Here is an 18,984-nt window from a genome sequence, read left to right on the forward strand (position 1 = left end):
GCCGTCTTAGCTCACTGCGACCTCCGCCTCCCAGGTTTAAGGATTCTCCTGCCTCAGCCTCTCAAGTAGCTGGGAAGCATGCACTACGACGCCTGGCTAATTTTTTTGTATTTTTAGTAGAGACAGGGTTTCACCGTGTGGGCCAGGCTGGTCTCGAACTCCTGGCCTCAAGTGATCTGCCCGCCTCAGCCTCCCAAAGTGCTGGGATTACAGGCATGAGCCATCGCGCCCAGCCGGCTTTAACTGTTTTGTGGAACTGTGTTGTCTAACTAGCTAGTAGCAGCTTTCCTGATGTTAGACAGTTAGATGTATTTTCCATTTTGACCCACTGTGAAAACTTATTTCTTTTCTTTCTTCTACCCTTTCTTTAATCACTCTGCTGTAAGTGTGTTTCTTGGTAATAATCATTGTAGCTGCTTTTAATTTTTTATCCCAGTCAAGACAATTCCATGACTTTCTGAGCTTAACTGCTGATGGAAGAGAGGTCTTTCATCATCAACCACACAGAGGCAGGGCGGTTGGTAACATTTGAGAGACAGTGTGTGTAGTGGCTTAGGAAGTCATGTGGTTTCTCGTTAGAGAACACAGCTAGGAAAGAAGGAATCACAGTGGGGTGTATTAGTTTCCTAGCACTGTTATAACAAATTACCACAAACTGGGTGACTTAAAACAACAGAAATATATTCTCTTAAGTGCTAGAGGCCAGAAGTCCAACATCAAGGTGTTGGCAGAGGAATATTCCTTTTGGAGGCTGCAGGGGAGGCTACTCCTTTCTTGCCTCTTCTAGCTCCTGGTGACTGCCAGCCTTGAGGCCACATCACTCTAATCTCTGCTGGAATCTTCGCATGGCCTCCTCTTTTGTTTCCATCAGATCTCTCACTCACTCTCTCATTTTCAATTTTCGTTTTAGAGACAGGGTCTCGCTTCATCACCCAGGCTGAAGTGCGGTGGCACAATCTTAGCTCACTGCAGCCTCAAACTTCTGGGCTCAAGTGATCCTCCCACCTCAGCCTTCCAAGTAGCTGGGACTACAGGTGCACACCACCACACCTGGCTAATATTTTTTGCTTTTTGTAGAGGCAGTGTCTCACTGTGTTGCCCAGGCTGTTCTCAAATTCCTGGGCTCAAGAGATCCTCCTGCCTTGGCCTTCCAAAGTGTTAGGATTAAAAGCATGACCACCACACCTGGCATGTCTCTTTAAAGGATACATGAGGTAGCATCTAGTGCTCACCTTAATAATCCAGGATAATCTCCCCATCTCAGGATCCTCAATGTCATCAAATCTGCAAAAACCTTCTTTCCAAATAAGGTAACATTTACAGGTTCCAGGGATTGGGCTCTGATATTTTTGGGGCCACCATTCAGCTCACTTCAGGAGGCCTTAAAGGAAGTCACTGATGTGTTAAGAGACGAATATTTTAAGGACACTTTGAGCTTTGAGATAGTACATATCATTTATCATCTAGGCCAGGATGCTTTCAAGATTGAAAGGGAGCTCTATGGATAACTGTGTTGGGAAACAGGTGTCTGCCTAGACTGTCCTGGGCAAGTGACATAGGGCCACCCTCTCTATAGCCTCTGGAGGTGGCCAAGACACATAAGCTGTTCTGACACCATTATTTCTGACGTGTCTGTGTAGTCAATGTGACTCATTATAGTGAGGAGACAATTTTGTTCTTTCCCCAAACTTCTGAAAGGGGAATTCTTAATTCTTAATTTTATCTAGTATTTGAGGTGTGCCTTTGCTTTATTTTTTTGAGACAGAGTCTCGCTCTGTCACCCAGGCTAGAGTACAGTGGCACAATCTCGGCTCACTGCAACCTCTGCCTCCGGGGTTCAAGCAATTCTCCTGCCTCAGCCTCCCAAGTAGCTAGGATTATAGGTTTGTGCCACCACACCTGGCTAATTTTAGTATTTTTAGTAGAGACGGGTTTTCACTGTGTTGGCCAGGCTGGTCTCGAACTCCTGACTTCAAATGATCTGCTCACCTCGGCCTCCCAAAGTGCTGGGATTACAGGTGTGAACCACCACGCCTGGCCCACCTTTGCATTTTTTAAATGGCCGATAATACTTTTCCTAACTATTCCTTCCTTACCTTGGATCACGTGGCTTGGCTTTGTACTGAGAAACTGTACTTTGGGGAGGGGAACAGGGATTCAGTAAGCACCTAAGAGAGATTGCCGGAGCCTGTCAGCATACTTCATCTCTTAGAATCTCTTAGACAAGTGCTACTGTTTACTAGTACAGGTGAATGATGAGGAGACCAAGCATGATTGGGGTGGGGGTGAGGGTTAGGGGAAATGCACTTCTACCTTTTTGCTTCATTTGGGAAGGTATAAAGCCATGTGGCATTAGATTGTGATGAGAAGCTGTGGCCTACACTTGATCTGTCATGTTAGAAAGAAAATTCTCCTGCACAGCCGCAGGAGGAGCTCTGGGCAGCCCTCTGAGACTTTCTGTTGTGCTGTTTCCTTCCCTTAGGGCTGTATCACCTATGACATCTAATGACAATGAAATTCTGTGTAATTGCTCTTCTTGGAATTCCTTGCAAAGAAGCCCAGAAAAAAAAAATCTAGAAGCTTTTAACCAGATTCAAAGCTGGTTTTGTTTTTTTCTGTAAACATTGCTGCTGCTTTTTAAGCAAGCCCTGCGCATATGTAACATTTTATTTGGGGTTTTCTTTGTATGTACAACAGACACCAGGGACAGATTCTGACGGTGAAGGAATGGTTTCATAAATTAGGACACATCCATACAATGTAATATTAACATAGAAAAATGATGATGATGTAATATTAATTGTAAAAGACATGATGCCAAGTGGTCTGAGCTCTGGCACTGAGAATCAAGTAGGCTCAGATTTGAATTCCGGCACCATTATTTACTCAGTTTGTCCTTTGTAAAAGTTACTTAAACTGTCTGTATCTTTCGTTTCCTTATCTGTAAATTAAGTACAACACTAGCTACTATTTATGAAGTACCTACCATATTATGATACATGAGTGGGCAAACTCTTTCTGAAAAGAGCTGGATGTCAAACATTTTGGGCTTTGTGGGCCATTAGGTATCTATTGCAGCAGCTCCACTCTGCCATTTTAGTGTGAAAGCAGCCATTAGTCAATATGTACATGAATGGGTGTGGCTGTGTTCCAATAAAACTTTATGTGCACTGAAATATGAACCTCATATAATCTTCAGATGTCACAAGATATTGTTCTTCTTTTGATTGTTTTTCAACCGTTTAAAGACGTAAAAACCATTCTTAACTCACAGGTTATGCAAAAACAGGCCGTGGGCTAAGTTTGGCCCATGGATTCTAATTTGCCAGTCCCTGCCATAGAAGACACTCAATAACTGCTGGTTCCCTTCCCTGGTAAAAACAGTAGGTTGGGCCGGGCATGGTGGCTCACACATGTAATCCCAGCACTTTGGGAGGCCAAGGTGGGCGGATCACCTGAGGTCAGGAGTTCTAGAAGAGCCTGGCCAACATGGTGAAACCCCATCTCTACTAAAAATACAAAAATTAGCCAGGCCTGGTGGCGTGTGCCTGTAATCCCAGCTACTCAGGGGGCTGGGGCAGGAGAATTGCTTGAACCCAGGAGGCAGAGGTTGTAGTGCAGTGAGCTGAGATCTCACCACTGCACTCCAGCCTGGGTGACAGAGCGAGACTCCGTCTCAAAAGGAAAAAAAAAAAAAAAGTAGATTGTGGGCAAGACTGGGAATAATTATTTCGTAGGCGGGTAAAGGACTTGTAGTTTGGGGATTTCTTTTTTCTTTTTTCAAAATCATTTTCAAGATCATGTTCTGTTTTCAATAAGATTTTCTTTTTTTCCTTTTTTGTAGCAGGGAAATTGAGAACAGTTTTTCCTGATGTGAGTTTCTGCAGTCTTGTAATTTTTTTAAAAGCCTGTCAATTTTACACTTTTCAAAAGGTGATATTTGATGCCTTGAATAACATCTGGAATAGCCTGGGACTCTGTCATGATTGGGCTGACTTGCAAAACATTTGACTTTTGTGCATTTTTCACTAAGGGAGCTGAATGTTTTATTTTTGGCTACTGTACCTTGACACTACCTTTGTTTCAATGCTGTACTTACTTTTCTTTGTATAGGCTAGCAAGTCAGTTAACCAGTAAATCATTTTTCCTGCAAGATTCAGTTGGGTATGAGCCAAACTCTGAGACACAGAACAGAAACCAAGCTTGTAAACAAGGTGTGAAGAAGAAAGTGTGAATTTAGAAATTACCCAGTGGTTTGGATCCTAGAAGTTAAGAAACACTGGATGCCACTGGGGAGAGATGAGAAGGGAGGATTCTTTTTGCTGGCGTCTTAGTCTGTGCTACTGTAACAAAATACCACACACTGGGTAATTTATAAAGAACAGAAATATTCTTTGGTGCTGGGCACGGTGGCTCACGCCTCTAATTCCAGCACTTTGGGAGGCCAAGGCGGGCGGGTCACCTGAGGTCGGGAGTTCAAGACCAGTCTGACCAACATGGAGAAACCCCCTATCTCTACTAAAAATACAAAATTAGCCGGGTGTGGTGGCGCATGCCTGTAATCCCAGCCACTCGGGAGGTGGAGGTTGCGGTGAGCCAAGATCACACCATCGCACTCCAGCCAGGGCAACAAGAGCGAAACTCCATCTCAAAAAAAAAGAAATATTCTTCGAACGTGTGTCCTGGGAGGGGGCGAAAAAAGGACAAAAATGTATTTTCTCATAGTCCTGGAGACTGGAAGACCAAGACCAAGCACCAGCATTTGGTGTCTGGTACGGGCTGCGTCCTCCAGAGGGAAGAATGCTGTGTCCTTACATGATAGAAGACAGAAGGGCAAGTTTGCAAAATGCTGCCTGAAGCCTCCTTTAGAAGGACCTTAATCCCGCTCGCAAGGGAGCAGCCCTCAGGGCCTAATCACCTTTTAAAGGCCCCACTTCTTAATCCTATCACATTGGCAACACCTGAATTTTGGAGGGGCCCTTTCAACCCGTAGTAACTGATTCGACAATTGTAGGAAAAGCACAAAATTGATTAGTGTTGCAAATCAGGTTCTATTACAAAGCAGTTGTAGCAACTGATTTGCTCTTTTTATTATCCTGGAACTTTGTTACACTAAATAATTCTCACAATTAGTGAGGCTAATGAGTAAGCCTTGGACATTTAGTGTTAATAGAGATTCTGTTAGTAAATATTTATTGAAGAACTATTGAATGCAGAGTGTGGAGCTGTGTTCTGTGGATGATGTGAAAATCTCCAAAACCAATTGTTTGCCCTTGAGGGATGTATTCTAATTGTGAACTATGACATTTGTACATATAAAATCTCTGAACATCTATCTTTCAGCAGGTATCACAAGGCAGTCCCAAATGGTAGGGCCAAATGCTTACCAATTCTGGGCCCCCTTAGAAAGGAGAGATGATTCCTGGAGTTCTGCCTTAAAATTGGGAGATTTGAACCAGACTTGGAGGATCAAACACATTGGCTCGGCAGAGGCGGTGGAATAGGGACAAGGCAGGCATGTGGGTATGGCCAGGCTTCGAGTGTTTTCTAGAGGAGAAAGAGCAGCCCCAAGGCGGACTTCAAGGAGGCTTCCTGAAGCAGAGGTGTGGGAAAGGAGCTATTCCTAGTAGGCTGCAGCCAGACTGGCCGGAGAACTTTGGAGAATAAAGCTGCGAAAATTCGATTTTATCCCAAAGGCAACATGGAATATAGTACAGAGGAGTTAAATGATGAAAACATGAGTTATGATCTATAATTAGTAGAGAAGATTGAAAAAATAAAAAAACAAGAAAAATATATTTTGCTATAATTTCACATTCTAGAAACATCTGTTAACTTTTTAGACTGTTTTCCTCTCATTCTTTTCTTTCTGTTTTGAACATATATGCATATCTTTTTTTTTTTTTTTTTTTTTTTTTGAGACGGAGTCTCGCTCTGTTGCCCAGGCTGGAGTGCAGTAGTGCCATCTTGGCTCACTGCAACCTCTGCCTCCTGGGTTCAAGCGATTCTCCCGCCTCAGCCTCCCAAGTAGCTGGGACTACAGGCATGCGTCACCACGCCTGGCTAATTTTTTGTGTTTCTAGTAGAGACGGGGTTTCACCGTGTTAGCCAGGATGGTCTGGATCCTCTGACCTTGTGATCTGCCCGCCTCGGCCTCCCAAAGTGCTGAGATTACAGGCGTGAGCCACCGCGCCCCATATATACCTATTTTTAATGATAAAATACATATTTCTTTTTAAAAAGTGGTATATTAGGGAAAACACAAATAATCTGTTAATATTTTCGATGTAATTCCTTCCTCCATGTGTTTTTACATGAATATACTGTGTGTGTGTGTGTGTGTGTGTAACAAGGATCATTTGTTACTATTTTGAATGAAATCTTTTTTTAAGCTTTTATTTTCTTTTTTGTGGCTGATGTATAGAAATACTGTTGTTTACAACAAAATGCTGAACGCCACCTAGGTCTAATCATGTGTCTATATAATTTCTTGGATTTCTTTGATGTGGGCAGTTGTATTGTCCATAATTTATGATGTGGAAACCAAAGCTATAGAGAAGTTAGGTAATTTTACAAAGAACATAATGTCAGTAAATGACACTAAGTATGAAATTAAATAGTAACTATTATCAATCCCCTTACAGTATTCATTCTTTGACCTTGTTTTTTTCCATTTGTAATAGTGTTAGCGTCCAACTGTCGACTCATGTCCAAATGTCGGCTCATGAATTCCTCTTTAATAGCTGGACTTCTTTTAGCCTCTGGCTGTGTGAGGGTCTCTTGACCTCAGTGATCTCACATGTGCCACTCTGTCCTTCTAGAACACCATTCTCCTCGCCTTTGCTAAACTTGCCTTAAAAGTGATTTCCTCAGAGGGACCGCTAATAATGATCTTGTTTAAACTTTATGTCCTTCCTCCTACTATCATCTGTCTCTCTCGGTACCTTTTATTTCTACACACTTACCATGATTTCAGTTATACAAATTGTGACATTACATGTACATATGTTTAACTGTTTGCTTCTTTCATATTTGTTCTCTATACCCAGCGTCAAGCACTTAGTTTTGCAGTAGTATATGTAAATAGTAAATATTTGCTGAATAAGATGGAATGAATATATCTTTTGCTGTTACATGTATAATTTTCTTTTTGATGCTTCGTTGATTGCATCTATGATTTATCCTTCTCATGTACGTCCTAGTGGGGGGAATCTAACAGTATCCATCTTTTCCTGTTATAAAATTAATGTTCTTACTTTTAGAGTCGTGCCCCAATTTCTGCAAAACTTGTGGCCAATATGCTGTCGGTGGCTGGGGCGGATCACATCATCACCATGGACCTGCATGCTTCTCAGATACAGGTATCCGTGTTTTCCTTCTGCAAATGGTTAAATCAAGTCTGTTAAATTAAATAATCTTAGAAGAGGTAACATTACTGGTGTTTGAGTTTATATATGGCTACTCTCTTGGATTTTTGTCTTTACTAAACTTGAAAATATAATTTGATATTAGTTCTTCCAGTCTCTGTCACCACCTTGCCCTCAGTCAATTTTGGAGGAGTGGGGATGGCTTTTTGGTAGTAAGCTCTATATAGTACCATCTCAGCTTATGGAAAATAATTAGAACGGCAGAGTCATAATGTACACTTTTTAACTTCTTCATATCTTATTTTCTTTGTCTCTAAAACAGGCCAAATTATACTGTGCCACTTTGTGTTATATAATGAACGTGAAGTATTTGATTTATAATAACTACTTAAGAGACAACAAACCTTTTCCCTCACCGTCCTGCATAGCCATTCTATTCCTCAGAATATAGGCCATCATAAGACAATACAATATGTCCCAAAAGACAGATTGGACTGAAATACGCCCCTATAACATATCTGTCTTTTGATTTAGTTCTGTTTAAAATTAACAAAAGGGAGTCTGTTATAAAAGCTTCTTTTGAACAAAAAAATGCAAATGTTATTTAATGAAAGCAATTATCGTTTAAAAAAAAGAAAAAACAAAACAAAACCCTGCAACATGACACTCACTTCTCCCTTTAGGGATTCTTTGATATTCCTGTGGATAATTTGTATGCGGAGCCCGCAGTCCTGCAGTGGATTCGGGAAAACATTGCCGAGTGGAAGAACTGTATCATTGTTTCACCTGACGCAGGGGGAGCCAAAAGGTATCACGCAGGCTACACCTTGCAGATTTCTCCATCTGCTGATTGGTTTTTCCTTTTCCGATGTATTAGATAAGGAAGCATGCTGTAAATTACTTAAAGCTTTATTTTGCTAATGAGCAAGTAAGTAGACCGCAGGCTTCACTTCCAGAGCAGAAACCCATCATCTTTGTTAATATTTCATCATTCAGGAAAGAAGAAAATACACACAGAGACACACATACACAATAGGTATATATTGGTTTGTTTGTTTTCAGCAAAGGGTAGATGTGTTTGAGGTTTTTTTAAGTTACTGTTTTCTGATTATAAAAGTAATGAGCCTAGTTGGAAAATAAGTCTTTTAATTAACAGCACTTGGAAAAAATAGAACATATTTTTTTAAAAGAAATCTCTGTACATAGAATACCAAGAAGGAAATATCTGAGACCAAGAAATAAAGCAGAGGCGGAAAGCCATGTCCAGGTGGCTTGGGGGATGGGCATCAGATCCAGGAAGAGCCTGGTGGCTTGGGTTTTAATACTCACATGGAAACCCCCATAAAGAAGGGAGCTAAAGCCAGGCACGGTCATGTATGCCTGTAATCCTAGTCCTTTGGGAGGCCGAGGCGGGAGAATCACTTGAGCCCATGTGCTCCAGGCTGCAGTGAGCTATGATCACACCACTGCACTCCACTCCAGCCTGGGTAACAGAGTGAGACCCTGACTCTTAAAAAAAAAAAAAAAAAAAAAAAAGAGAAGAGAAGAGGGCTGAAAGCCAGATTTCTAGCCAAAAGCCAGGGGGAAAGCCCATCTTTACCTCGGCCTTTGGATTAGGGGAGGAAATAGTCACCTATGAGAAGTCAAACCACGAGCCTGTGCCACATTCAGATGCGGAGTGGAATGCACACGAAAATGTGCTCCAGGCTGCAGAGCCCCTGCAGAGGGAGAATTTCACAATCCTAGCTGCTCGGTGAGTGCTCCCTGCTCAACCTGACCCGATGCCTGATCCAAAGTTAGAAAACCAAGAGAACACAGTCCACGCAGACCCAGCATGTGCAGACAACAGGGCAGCAGGCAGCCGATACTTGGGGATAAGATAACAATTACTGGACTATCAAATAAGTAAGTTTAAAAGGAAACTGAGGTGAAGGAGAGGTAACAACAACCTGGTAGTAACAGTACGGCAGTGATGACGCACCCAGTGGTGTGAGAACGTGGTACTAAGTAGCACATCTGAAGGGCTTGGCAGAGATACTCTAGGCGTTAACAAGCAATCAGGGTACAGGGTGTTCAGAATCAAGGATGAGCACAATAAGAGAATGCTGCAAGCTGAGGCTTGGTGACCCAATGACCTTGTAGAGCTTTGCAGATGCTATCTGGGAAGAAAAAAGGCTGGGAAGGGAGTTTTATTGTGTAGGTAGAGACCTCCAGAAGGGAGAAGTAGGAGAGGCTTCTACCCCCCAGTCCAGTGAGGAAGCAAGGAAGCTCTAAATGTGCACTAATAGAGGTGTGATGAGAGTGACAAGTGATCAGCCTTTGGAATGTCTGACATCAAAAGCCTGTCCCTCATTTGGCACCCTCATTTGCCTGCAGCCCAGCTGAGGACCTAGGATCAAACACAAAAGCTTAGAAGTAGCCCAGAAAGTTGTCGTAACGCTCTTGCAGGGAAACACAGGCCCTGATTCTTAGAAGAGCCTTGTTCTTTCTGCTCAAAGCTGCCTTCCAACGGCTGCTTGGGTTCCCAGCACAGAAGAGAAGGAACGGACCATGCAGCTGGAGATCGGCCTCTGCCAGCAGCAGGAAGTGGCTGTGGCCGGGGAGGAGACACAAATATATAAAAGACGGGAGCAGAAAGTTAACTTGCAAAGACCCTAGGTGGGCAGTCATGGGGTGGAGAGCAGCGCTGTGTCACGTAGCCTATTACTGTACGGTGTGTAATGTTCACAAAAATGCCCTTGGCCAAGAATCAAGGTTGAATTACGCTGAGAGTCCCCTGCAAAAGATTGTGAGCAACATTTTGGAGTCATATCGACTAGAAATGCTTGCAGTTGACTTGGAAACTTCTGCAAGTCACATGGAATCTGCATTCAAATGAGGCAAATGCACTGGCCCAGTGGAAGGTTAGAGGCAAAGAATCCAGCCAAAGGGGTACAGGAGCGAGCGTCAGATGTAACTGGGCTATAATAACAGCTTTGTTACAGTCTAATTCAAATACGTACAATTGGCCGGGTGCGGTGACTCACACCTGTAACCCCAGCACTTTGGGAGGCCAAGGCAGGTGGATCACTTAAGGTCAGGAGTTTGAGACCAGCCTGGCCAACAGGGTGAAACCCCGTCTCTGCTGAAAATACAAAAATTAGCTGGGCTTGGTGGTGCACGCTTGTAATTCCAGCTATTCAGGAGGCTGAGGCAGGAGAATCACTTGAACCTCGGAGGTGGAGGTTGCAGTGAGCCGAGATCACGCCACTGCACTCCAGCGTGGGTGACAGGGCAAGAGTCCATCTCAGAAAAGAAAAAGAAAAAACCGAAAAACTCCAAATACGTACAATTTACCCATTTAAAGTATACAGTTCAGCAGTGTTTTGCATACTCAGAGATTTGTGCAACCATCACTATCTAATTCCAGAGCATTTTTATCACCCCAAAAAGAAACCCTGTACCCATTAGCAGTCACTCCCCGTTTACTTCCCCCTACCTTATCCCTGGCAGCCAGGAATGTACTTTCTATCTTTATGGGGTTATCTTTTGGAGACTTTGTATATCAATTGGTAGTATAGAACGTGTCCTTTGTGTCTGGCAGATACCTTTGTAAACCAGAAAATGTTATTTTGGCAGCTACTCAGCCCAAAGAATAGTAGATTCCACAAATTTGTATGACCATCTTTCTTTCCTCCCCCAACCTTGTTTTTATATACATAGTCTAAGAATATCATACATGCTCTTAGCAGAAATTCAGACAGTACAAAAGTGTCCCGTCCCTGTTCTTTAAATGCCACTGTTATTTCCAGTGTCAGAATTGTGTTATTTAAGCGTATATCTGCCTATTTATTTCACGCAAATGGCAATGTGATGTACACAGTTCTTCACTGTGCTTTTCTGAAAAATTCACTTGCTGTATCTTAACAATGATTCCACAGTTGTGTTGTGCAGCTGTGCAATATTCCCTTGTGTGCATGTACCACAGCTCCTATGACCAGTCAGGCCCCCTCTTACCCATTTGTAGGTGCCGTTGTTTGCACTCTTAAATGCAGTTCTGAAGCAATATCGTTGCTTTGACATTTTGTACACGTGTGCTAGTAGGATACATTCCTAGAAGTGGAACTGCCGAGTCAAAAGGCATGAGCCATTTTAGGTTTGATGGGCAGTGCCAAAATATGGTCTTTTCCAAAAAATATACCAGTTGACATTCCATCAGGTATGGATGCCAGTGACTTTCTACACAGCCTTGCTCACACAGTGGGTTATCAGGCAGTTTACTTCCAGATCAGGTAGGTGATCTATGGCATCCTCTTCCTGTGAGCTCAGGTTGCTGTGGGTGAGGGTAGTGCCCTTACCAGGGTATGTTGATTTTCCATGAGAGGGGTCTCTATTCAAATCTTTTGCCTATTGTTCTCTTGGCTGGGACCTTTCTTGTGGATTGTCTACAGTTTTGCATAGACAAGAGATCACAGCTGTTTCTCATGTGTGTTGCAAATATTTCTCCAAGTTTTTTCATTTCTTCTCCTATTTTGTATTTTTATTCTCTGCAGGACTTTAAAAACCTTCTTATGTAGTCATGTTTATTTTTTCTTCCACATCATGGCTTCTGAGTTTATGTAGGAGTCATCCTTCTCTTAAAATTTGTCTTCTCCCATGATTTTGTATTTTTTTTTCTTTTTTAACGTCCCAAGTTTACTTCTATCTGCAATTTATTTTGGAATAAAGAATGAAGTAAGAATCCAGCCCCCCCTCCCCGACTCTACTGTCTAGTTTTTCCAAAACTATTTATTAAATAATCACCTCTATTGATTTGAAATGGCATCTTTCATCATATACAGAGTTCCCCATTTCAAATAGATAGCTATTTGCCAACTCCTACTTTTAAAAAAATGCAGAATAAAGTAAACAGAGTAAATGGGTCGGGTTGAGATGCTGTTTTGTTTTGTTCAGACCTCCTTTCAAGCAGTCTGCACTCAACCACCCCTGCTCCCTCTGCCAGGAAAATCAAGCTTTTTAGGGAAGTACATTTCAGAATTTTTGTCACCTCCTTTCTCTTTTCCAAGTGTTTCTGCTACACATTATTGTCATCCTCATATTCTAGCCCCCAGCTGACAGTCTCCTCAGAACAGCCTTGCAGGTAATACATGACATATGCAGTTGACATTATCTGTGACTTCTTTGCTTGATGCAAAAGGTCATAGTTAGCAAAATAAAATACTGTAAATTTCTGTCTGACCAGTTGGAGCTTGTTGCTTTAGAAAAAGCTTTGAAGCTTGACTCGTTCCAGGTAAAACTGAATGTTGCCACAGGAGGTCACTCTTGGGTAGGCTTTGCAGCTTGGTTGGGTTGACCACGGAAAAAAAATTAAACCTAAGAAACCTACCTACCACTGCTGAGATAGCAAGTGTCAACCTAAAAGTGGTATGGGAAGAGGGTAAAACTAGATAACTCAGGTTGAACTTTTTTTCTGATTACATAATCTTTGGAGATGCTCTATAGGAAATTTGGAAAGTAGAAAGAAGAAAATCTTAACTACTTTATATCTCGACCAGTGATACCACTATGAATAATTTGGTGTACTATGTATCTGTCTCTCCTGGGGGAGCTGATATGGCACATGCACCCACAGAGAAAAGATTGTAAATATGTGCCCAGAAGAAATCCAAAATTGTATGTATATAATTTTCATTCTGCCTTTTTCTGCCTAAGATTTCAGTGTGGTATGTTGTGTCAACATCATTTGTTAGGAGTATGTATTAGGTCTCTATGATATACAAGGAAAAGAAGAGTTACCTATAGCTTTTTCAGGAAATCATAGTGTTCTAACAACCCAGGAAGCTGTTTGCAGGGGTATTTTCTCTTATCTTCTTCTTCCGACATTACCATTGGATACCTTTAAGTGGCTAGGGCTCCCCACTCAAGTGAGATGTCTGTGTCCCCCACTGCCAAGAACCACAGAGCTCACCTTCTTTCCCGGTCCGACTTCATGCCTACCCTGCTGTCTGCTTGTGAGCAGGCTCGTGAGAACAGGCGCCACCTGGCAGAGAGATGAAAACAGGTTCTGCTTCAACTTCTCCGGTATAGAACTTCCACCACAAAGGGCAGTGCTTCCCAGTGCTGGGCTGTGGATTGGTATCCTGTCATGCCCAAATCTGCCTAGTCTTTACCAAATAAGCAGATGGTAATGTATGTGGACATGTTGTGCAAGGTGTTCATGTGTCTTGGGAAAACCTGTCTCATGTTCCCAGAAAGTAGCTTTCCTTACCTGGAGTTTAAGTGGCTTTTTTGAAATTGGCATGTAGATAGTAGAACTGTACGTGTTTTTTTGTTTGTTTGTTTTTTGACACGGAGTCTCGCTCAGTCGCCCAGGCTGGAGTGCAATGGCGCGATCTTGGCTCACTGCAACCTCCACCTCCCGGGATCAAGCGATTCTCCTGCCTCAGCCTCCCGAGTAGCTGGGGTTACAGGTACCCACCATCATGCCCGGCTACTTTTTGTATTTTTGTAGAGATGGAGTTTCACCATGTTGGCCAGGCTCATCTTGAACTCCCAACCTCAGGTGATCCACCCACCTCGGCCTCCCAAAGTGCTGGGATTACAGCTGTGAGCCACCGTGCCCGGCTGAACTGTATGTGTTTTAAGGTGATTATGGAGCAAAATTTTTGTTGGCCTTTAAATTAATCTTTAAATTAATTTTTTTTTTTATTAAATCTTTAAGTAAGGAAACTGTTGACAGCTAGACAAGTTTACAAACAAAGGGTATCTGCTAGGGCTACTGCGGTTTTGGTTGCATCCTGAAGAATGAGTGTTTTAAGGGTAGGAGAAGCATGGACCTCAATATAGTAATGATTCCCTTTGCTTCAAGGACGTTGATGTTTTATTCTCTTATCTCACAGTCTCTGTGTTTAACTGGAAAGTTTGGTCCCTTTTCTTTTATGATAATTGACATATTTGGATTTATGACCACCACCTTACTATGTGTTTTTTTTATTTTTGAGACAGAGTCTTGCTCTGTCGCCCAGGCTGGAGTGTAGTGGCACGATCACAGCTCACTGCAGCCCCCGATCTCCAAGGCTCAAGTAATCCTGCCACCTTAGCCTCCCAAGTAACTGGAACTAAAGGCGCATACCACCATGCCTGGCTAATTTTTGTATTTTTTGTAGAGACGGGGTTTTACTATGTTGCCCAGGCTGGTCTCCAACTCCTGGGCTCAAGCGATCTGCCTGCCTCGGCCTCCCAAAATGCTGGGATTATAGGTGTGAGCCACCATGCTTAGCTACTATATGCTTTAGTTTTTCCTTCTCCACAAAGTAGACATTATTATTATTTTGGCTTTGTACAATCAACATTTGTTTAGATTTGTCCACATATTGATCAATATCTTTGCTTACCTTTCTCTGCCCCTGCCCCCCACCACATCTCAATGTATCTGTGGTGATTTTCCTTTTGCTTAAGTTGCATTCTTTAAGTGGTTATATGTTAGAAATAAATTCTCAGGTTGTATAGTTTGGCTGAAACTGTCTTTATTTTGCTCTCCTTCTGGAAAGGCAGTTTTGCTGAGTATAGAGTCCTAGCCTGATAGTTATTTTCTCATATCACATTGAAGATATGACTCCATAACTTCTGGCTTCCATTGGGGAAGTTGAGGACTTGGCCATCCTTACTAGGTGACTTGTCTTTATTCTTTGTCTCTTTTAAGCTTTCTTGGTCTTCTATAGTTTTGTTAAGATTGTTTGGGAATTCATTTGTTGGGTTTATTGGATCCGAGGATCCTCAGATCCAATAAACCCAACAAATCATCAGGAAACAGTTGTCAGAAGACATCATTGGTCCTGTGTTTCCTACGGAAATGAAAAACAATAAATATTGCACTGAATATTTGTGGTTTGGAGTCCCTGAATAATAAAGAAGGAACATATTTGCAAAAAGTTGCATAGGGTTTTTTTATGCAGAATTTTGTCAGAAGACAGTGGTGCTGCATGTTTTTCTTTGAGTGCAAATGTACATTGCTAAGATTTTTTTAAGATGGCATGTGCTTTGAAAAGAGGATATTGCGTTTTTAAGAGTTTAAAAATCTTATGAGTGAGAAATATTAAAAAATCTTATTTTCACCTCTTTACAAGAAATAAAAGATGTTTCTCATAAAAAAAAAAAAAAAAAGGGAATATTAGCCGAATAGGTTATACAGAGTTACCATATGACCCAGCAGTTCCACTCTGAGGTATATTCCCCAAAGACTTGAAGACAGGGACTCAAACAGATACTTATACACCAGTGTTCATAGCGGCAGTATTCAGTATAGCCAAAAGGTGGAACCAACCTGAGTGGCTATGAACAGATGAGTGGATGAACACAATGCGCTGTATCCACCCAATGGAGTGTTATTCAGACTTAAAGAGAGATGAAGTACTGATCTATGCAGCAGTGTGGATGAACTATGAACAGTTTATGCTAATTGAAAGAGGCCAGACACAAAAGTGCACGTATTTTATGATTCCATTTATACAAAAAGTTCAGAATAGGTAAATCCATAGAGACAGAAAATAGATTCATGCTTGGCAGGGCCTGGGGGGAGGGGAGAATAGGGAGTGCCTGCTTAAGGGGTGTGGGGTTTCCTTTTGATATCATGAAATGTTCTGGTACTAGATAGAGATAATAGTTGTGCAATATTGTGAATGTACTTGATGGCATTGAATTAATACACTTTAAAATGGTTCCAAGGATAAATTCTGTGTTACGTATATTTTACTACAATTGAAAAGAAACACTGGCTGGGCACAGTGGCTCATGCCTGTAATCCCAGCACTTTGGGAAGCTGAGGCGGGCGGATCACCTGAGGTCAGGAGTTCGAGACCAGCCTGGCCAACATGGAGAAACCCTGTCTCTACTAAAAATACAAAATTAGCCGGGAGTGGTGGTGCATGCCTGTCACCCCAGCTACTCAGGAGGCCGAGGCAGGAGAATCTCTTGAACGCAGGAGGCAGAGGTTGCAGTGAGCTGAGATTGTGCCATTGCACTCCAGCCTGGTCAACAAGAGTGAAACTCTGTCTCAAAAAAAAAAAAAAAAAAGAAAAGAAAAGGAAAGAAACACTAGTTGTGTTGTGAAAATCCTCAGAAATAGGGAGGGGAGCCTGGAGCACTTTACTGCCCTTCCCACTGCCCTCTCAGCCCCAGAGAGTGCCCCCTCTGTCCTTCATCAGAGCACGCGAGGAGCTCCATTCCTGGTCGTCATCTGAGGATGACACAATGAGTAGGGCTAGGACTTTAAAACTAGTATGTGGAGGTTATATCCTCCATGTACTGCATCTTAAGTTGGGCTATGTGTGTATTGGTCCCCAAAGCATTTTTTCAGCTAAATTGCATAATGACTGTTATTTTAAAAACTGGAATAGGAAAATCTTAATGTTACATTATGCCTGTGGCATTGTCTTGAAATAAGTTTCACCATTTAAATGCACTCTTCACAGGAAAATCTGAAATGCCTCAGGCTCACCAACAAGCGAGGCCTGTCCACTTTCTCTTCCTGTTGGCAGCTCAGCTCCTCCTGAGCCAGTGATTTTTTTTTTTTAAGAGATGGGATCTTGCTATGTTGTCCAGGCTGTATTCGAACTCAGGCTCAAGCCATCCTTCTACCTGAGACTCCTGAGTAGCTGGGCCTACAGGCACGATGCCATGCCTGGCACCATTGATGTCTGAGCATTTGCCTTAGATGAGCAGAGGAGCTGGACTCAACAGTTTAAAGTCTCCTTAGACCTTGAATGCAATGAAGCCCATCCTGACTAGCCTACATATTAGATGGCTGTATTAACCAGGACTTTTGTCCCCACTGTCTGTGCCACAAACTGGGCAAATAGTAGTTCCTAAATGACTTACTTTAAGTTGTACCTGTCATGGTTTTAAAATGCTACCCACAAATACTAACAAATTGAATATCAAATTCTTATCCAGCAGTTTTATCCAGTGGCCGGGGTGCCTTGACAGTCATTCCTAGCCGCCCCAATTGCAAGGTCCGCCATTGGCACATTTCTCCCTGTGGATTGCTAAGTGCCTGCCCCAGACCATACCTGGGCTGATCAAGAGAGGCCTGATTCTTGCATCATCTCGAGTGTGGTTGCCTGCTACATTCCTAAAATACAGCTTTAAAGAAGAGATCTCTAGTTGACTGTATGAACATGTTCATTTATGCCTTTGCCAGGGTCACATCAATTGCAGACAGGTTGAATGTGGAATTTGCTTTGATCCACAAAGAGAGGAAGAAGGCGAATGAAGTGGACCGGATGGTCCTGGTGGGCGACGTGAAGGACCGTGTGGCCATCCTCGTGGATGACATGGCTGACACATGCGGCACCATCTGCCATGCTGCGGACAAGTATGCAGGGTGGTGGGGAAAGCGTTAGGACTTCTCACTAGGAAAGGGAAACACATCAGCTTTTAGAAATTGGGCTCTTTTTTCCTGATTATTGCTGGTCTTGGCAGTGGAGTTTTAGACCAAAGGAGATTCTAGGCCCTTTTATCTTTATACTTCTTCCTCTGGTAGAAAAGAAAGCACGGGCCTTTTCGTTTTCCAGGGTGAGCTTGTAGTGTACTTGAAAAAGGGTCAAAGAAGGTGCTTCCCTTTGCACTGAGCACAAAAGGAAAGACGGTTTTTCGGGCTTCTTCAGGCCCTAGCTTCCTTCCATTTGGCTTTCGTGCCAGCCTTCTCAGCCACATGGGTGTTTGGAGGATTTGTAGAGCTGCTGTCCAGTATGGAAGCCCCCACCCAGCCACACGTGGCCGTGGAGCTCTTGGAATATGGCCAATCTGCCTTGAGATGTGCTGAGAGTGTAAAAAGGCCACTAGGTTTTGGAGACTTAATATGAAACAATGAATATATATCTCATTTACATATATGTTTTTATGTTGATTACACATCAAAACAGTGATGTTTGGCTATATTGGTTTAAGCTGGTGGTTCTCAACCAGGAGTGATTTTGCTCCCTGGGAGACATGTGGCAATGTCTAGAGACATTTTTTGTTGTCACGGCTGAGGGGTGGGTTGTCGTTAGTGGGTACAGGCCAGGGATGCTGTTGAATTTTCCCATCATGCATAGGACAGCCCCCATGACAAAGAATTATCCTGGCTCAAGTGCCAAGGTTGATAGTCCCCGATTTAATGGAATACAAAGTGTTTTGCTCATGCTTGAGTGATCCTATCTTAGGTTAATAAATGTGAGTGAAATTTGTTGCATTTTTCTTTTACGGAGCACACTTTTTGCTTTTAACCATTCATACTAGGGGAGAGTATTCCAAGAATATTTGCATACCCTTAATTTTTATCTTCTGCTGTTCTACAGGCTGCTGTCAGCTGGAGCCACCAAAGTGTATGCTATCCTTACCCATGGGATCTTCTCTGGACCAGCTATTTCCAGAATAAATAATGCCGCCTTTGAGGCTGTTGTCGTCACAAACACAATTCCGCAAGAGGACAAAATGAAACACTGCACCAAGATTCAGGTACTGTCTATACCCCAAAGGCAGCCAAGCAGCCAGGCACCTACTTTAGATCCTTAAAAATAGCATCATGTGTTTTGTGTGTGTGGCTCCTTGCTAAGGCACATGCTTGGCAGAGGCGGCAGCTTCTCATGACAGCAGGATA

The 18,984-nt window shown here is 42.6% G+C and overlaps 1 protein-coding gene across 2 annotated transcripts in view; it reads left to right on the forward strand.

Moving 5' to 3' along the window:
* PRPS2 (phosphoribosyl pyrophosphate synthetase 2) overlaps positions 1–18,984 on the forward strand; it is a 33,760-nt gene that overhangs the window by 11,503 nt on the left and 3,273 nt on the right. For both annotated transcript variants that reach the window (XM_054470740.2, XM_054470739.2), the window contains exons 3-6: positions 7,263–7,361; positions 8,051–8,175; positions 17,545–17,718; positions 18,683–18,842. In XM_054470740.2, coding sequence (XP_054326715.1) covers positions 7,263–7,361; positions 8,051–8,175; positions 17,545–17,718; positions 18,683–18,842 — 558 coding nt within the window. The remainder of the gene's footprint in view (positions 1–7,262; positions 7,362–8,050; positions 8,176–17,544; positions 17,719–18,682; positions 18,843–18,984) is intronic.

This window comes from Pongo pygmaeus, chromosome X (genome assembly GCF_028885625.2).
Source record: "Pongo pygmaeus isolate AG05252 chromosome X, NHGRI_mPonPyg2-v2.0_pri, whole genome shotgun sequence".
NCBI lineage: Eukaryota > Metazoa > Chordata > Mammalia > Primates > Hominidae > Pongo > Pongo pygmaeus.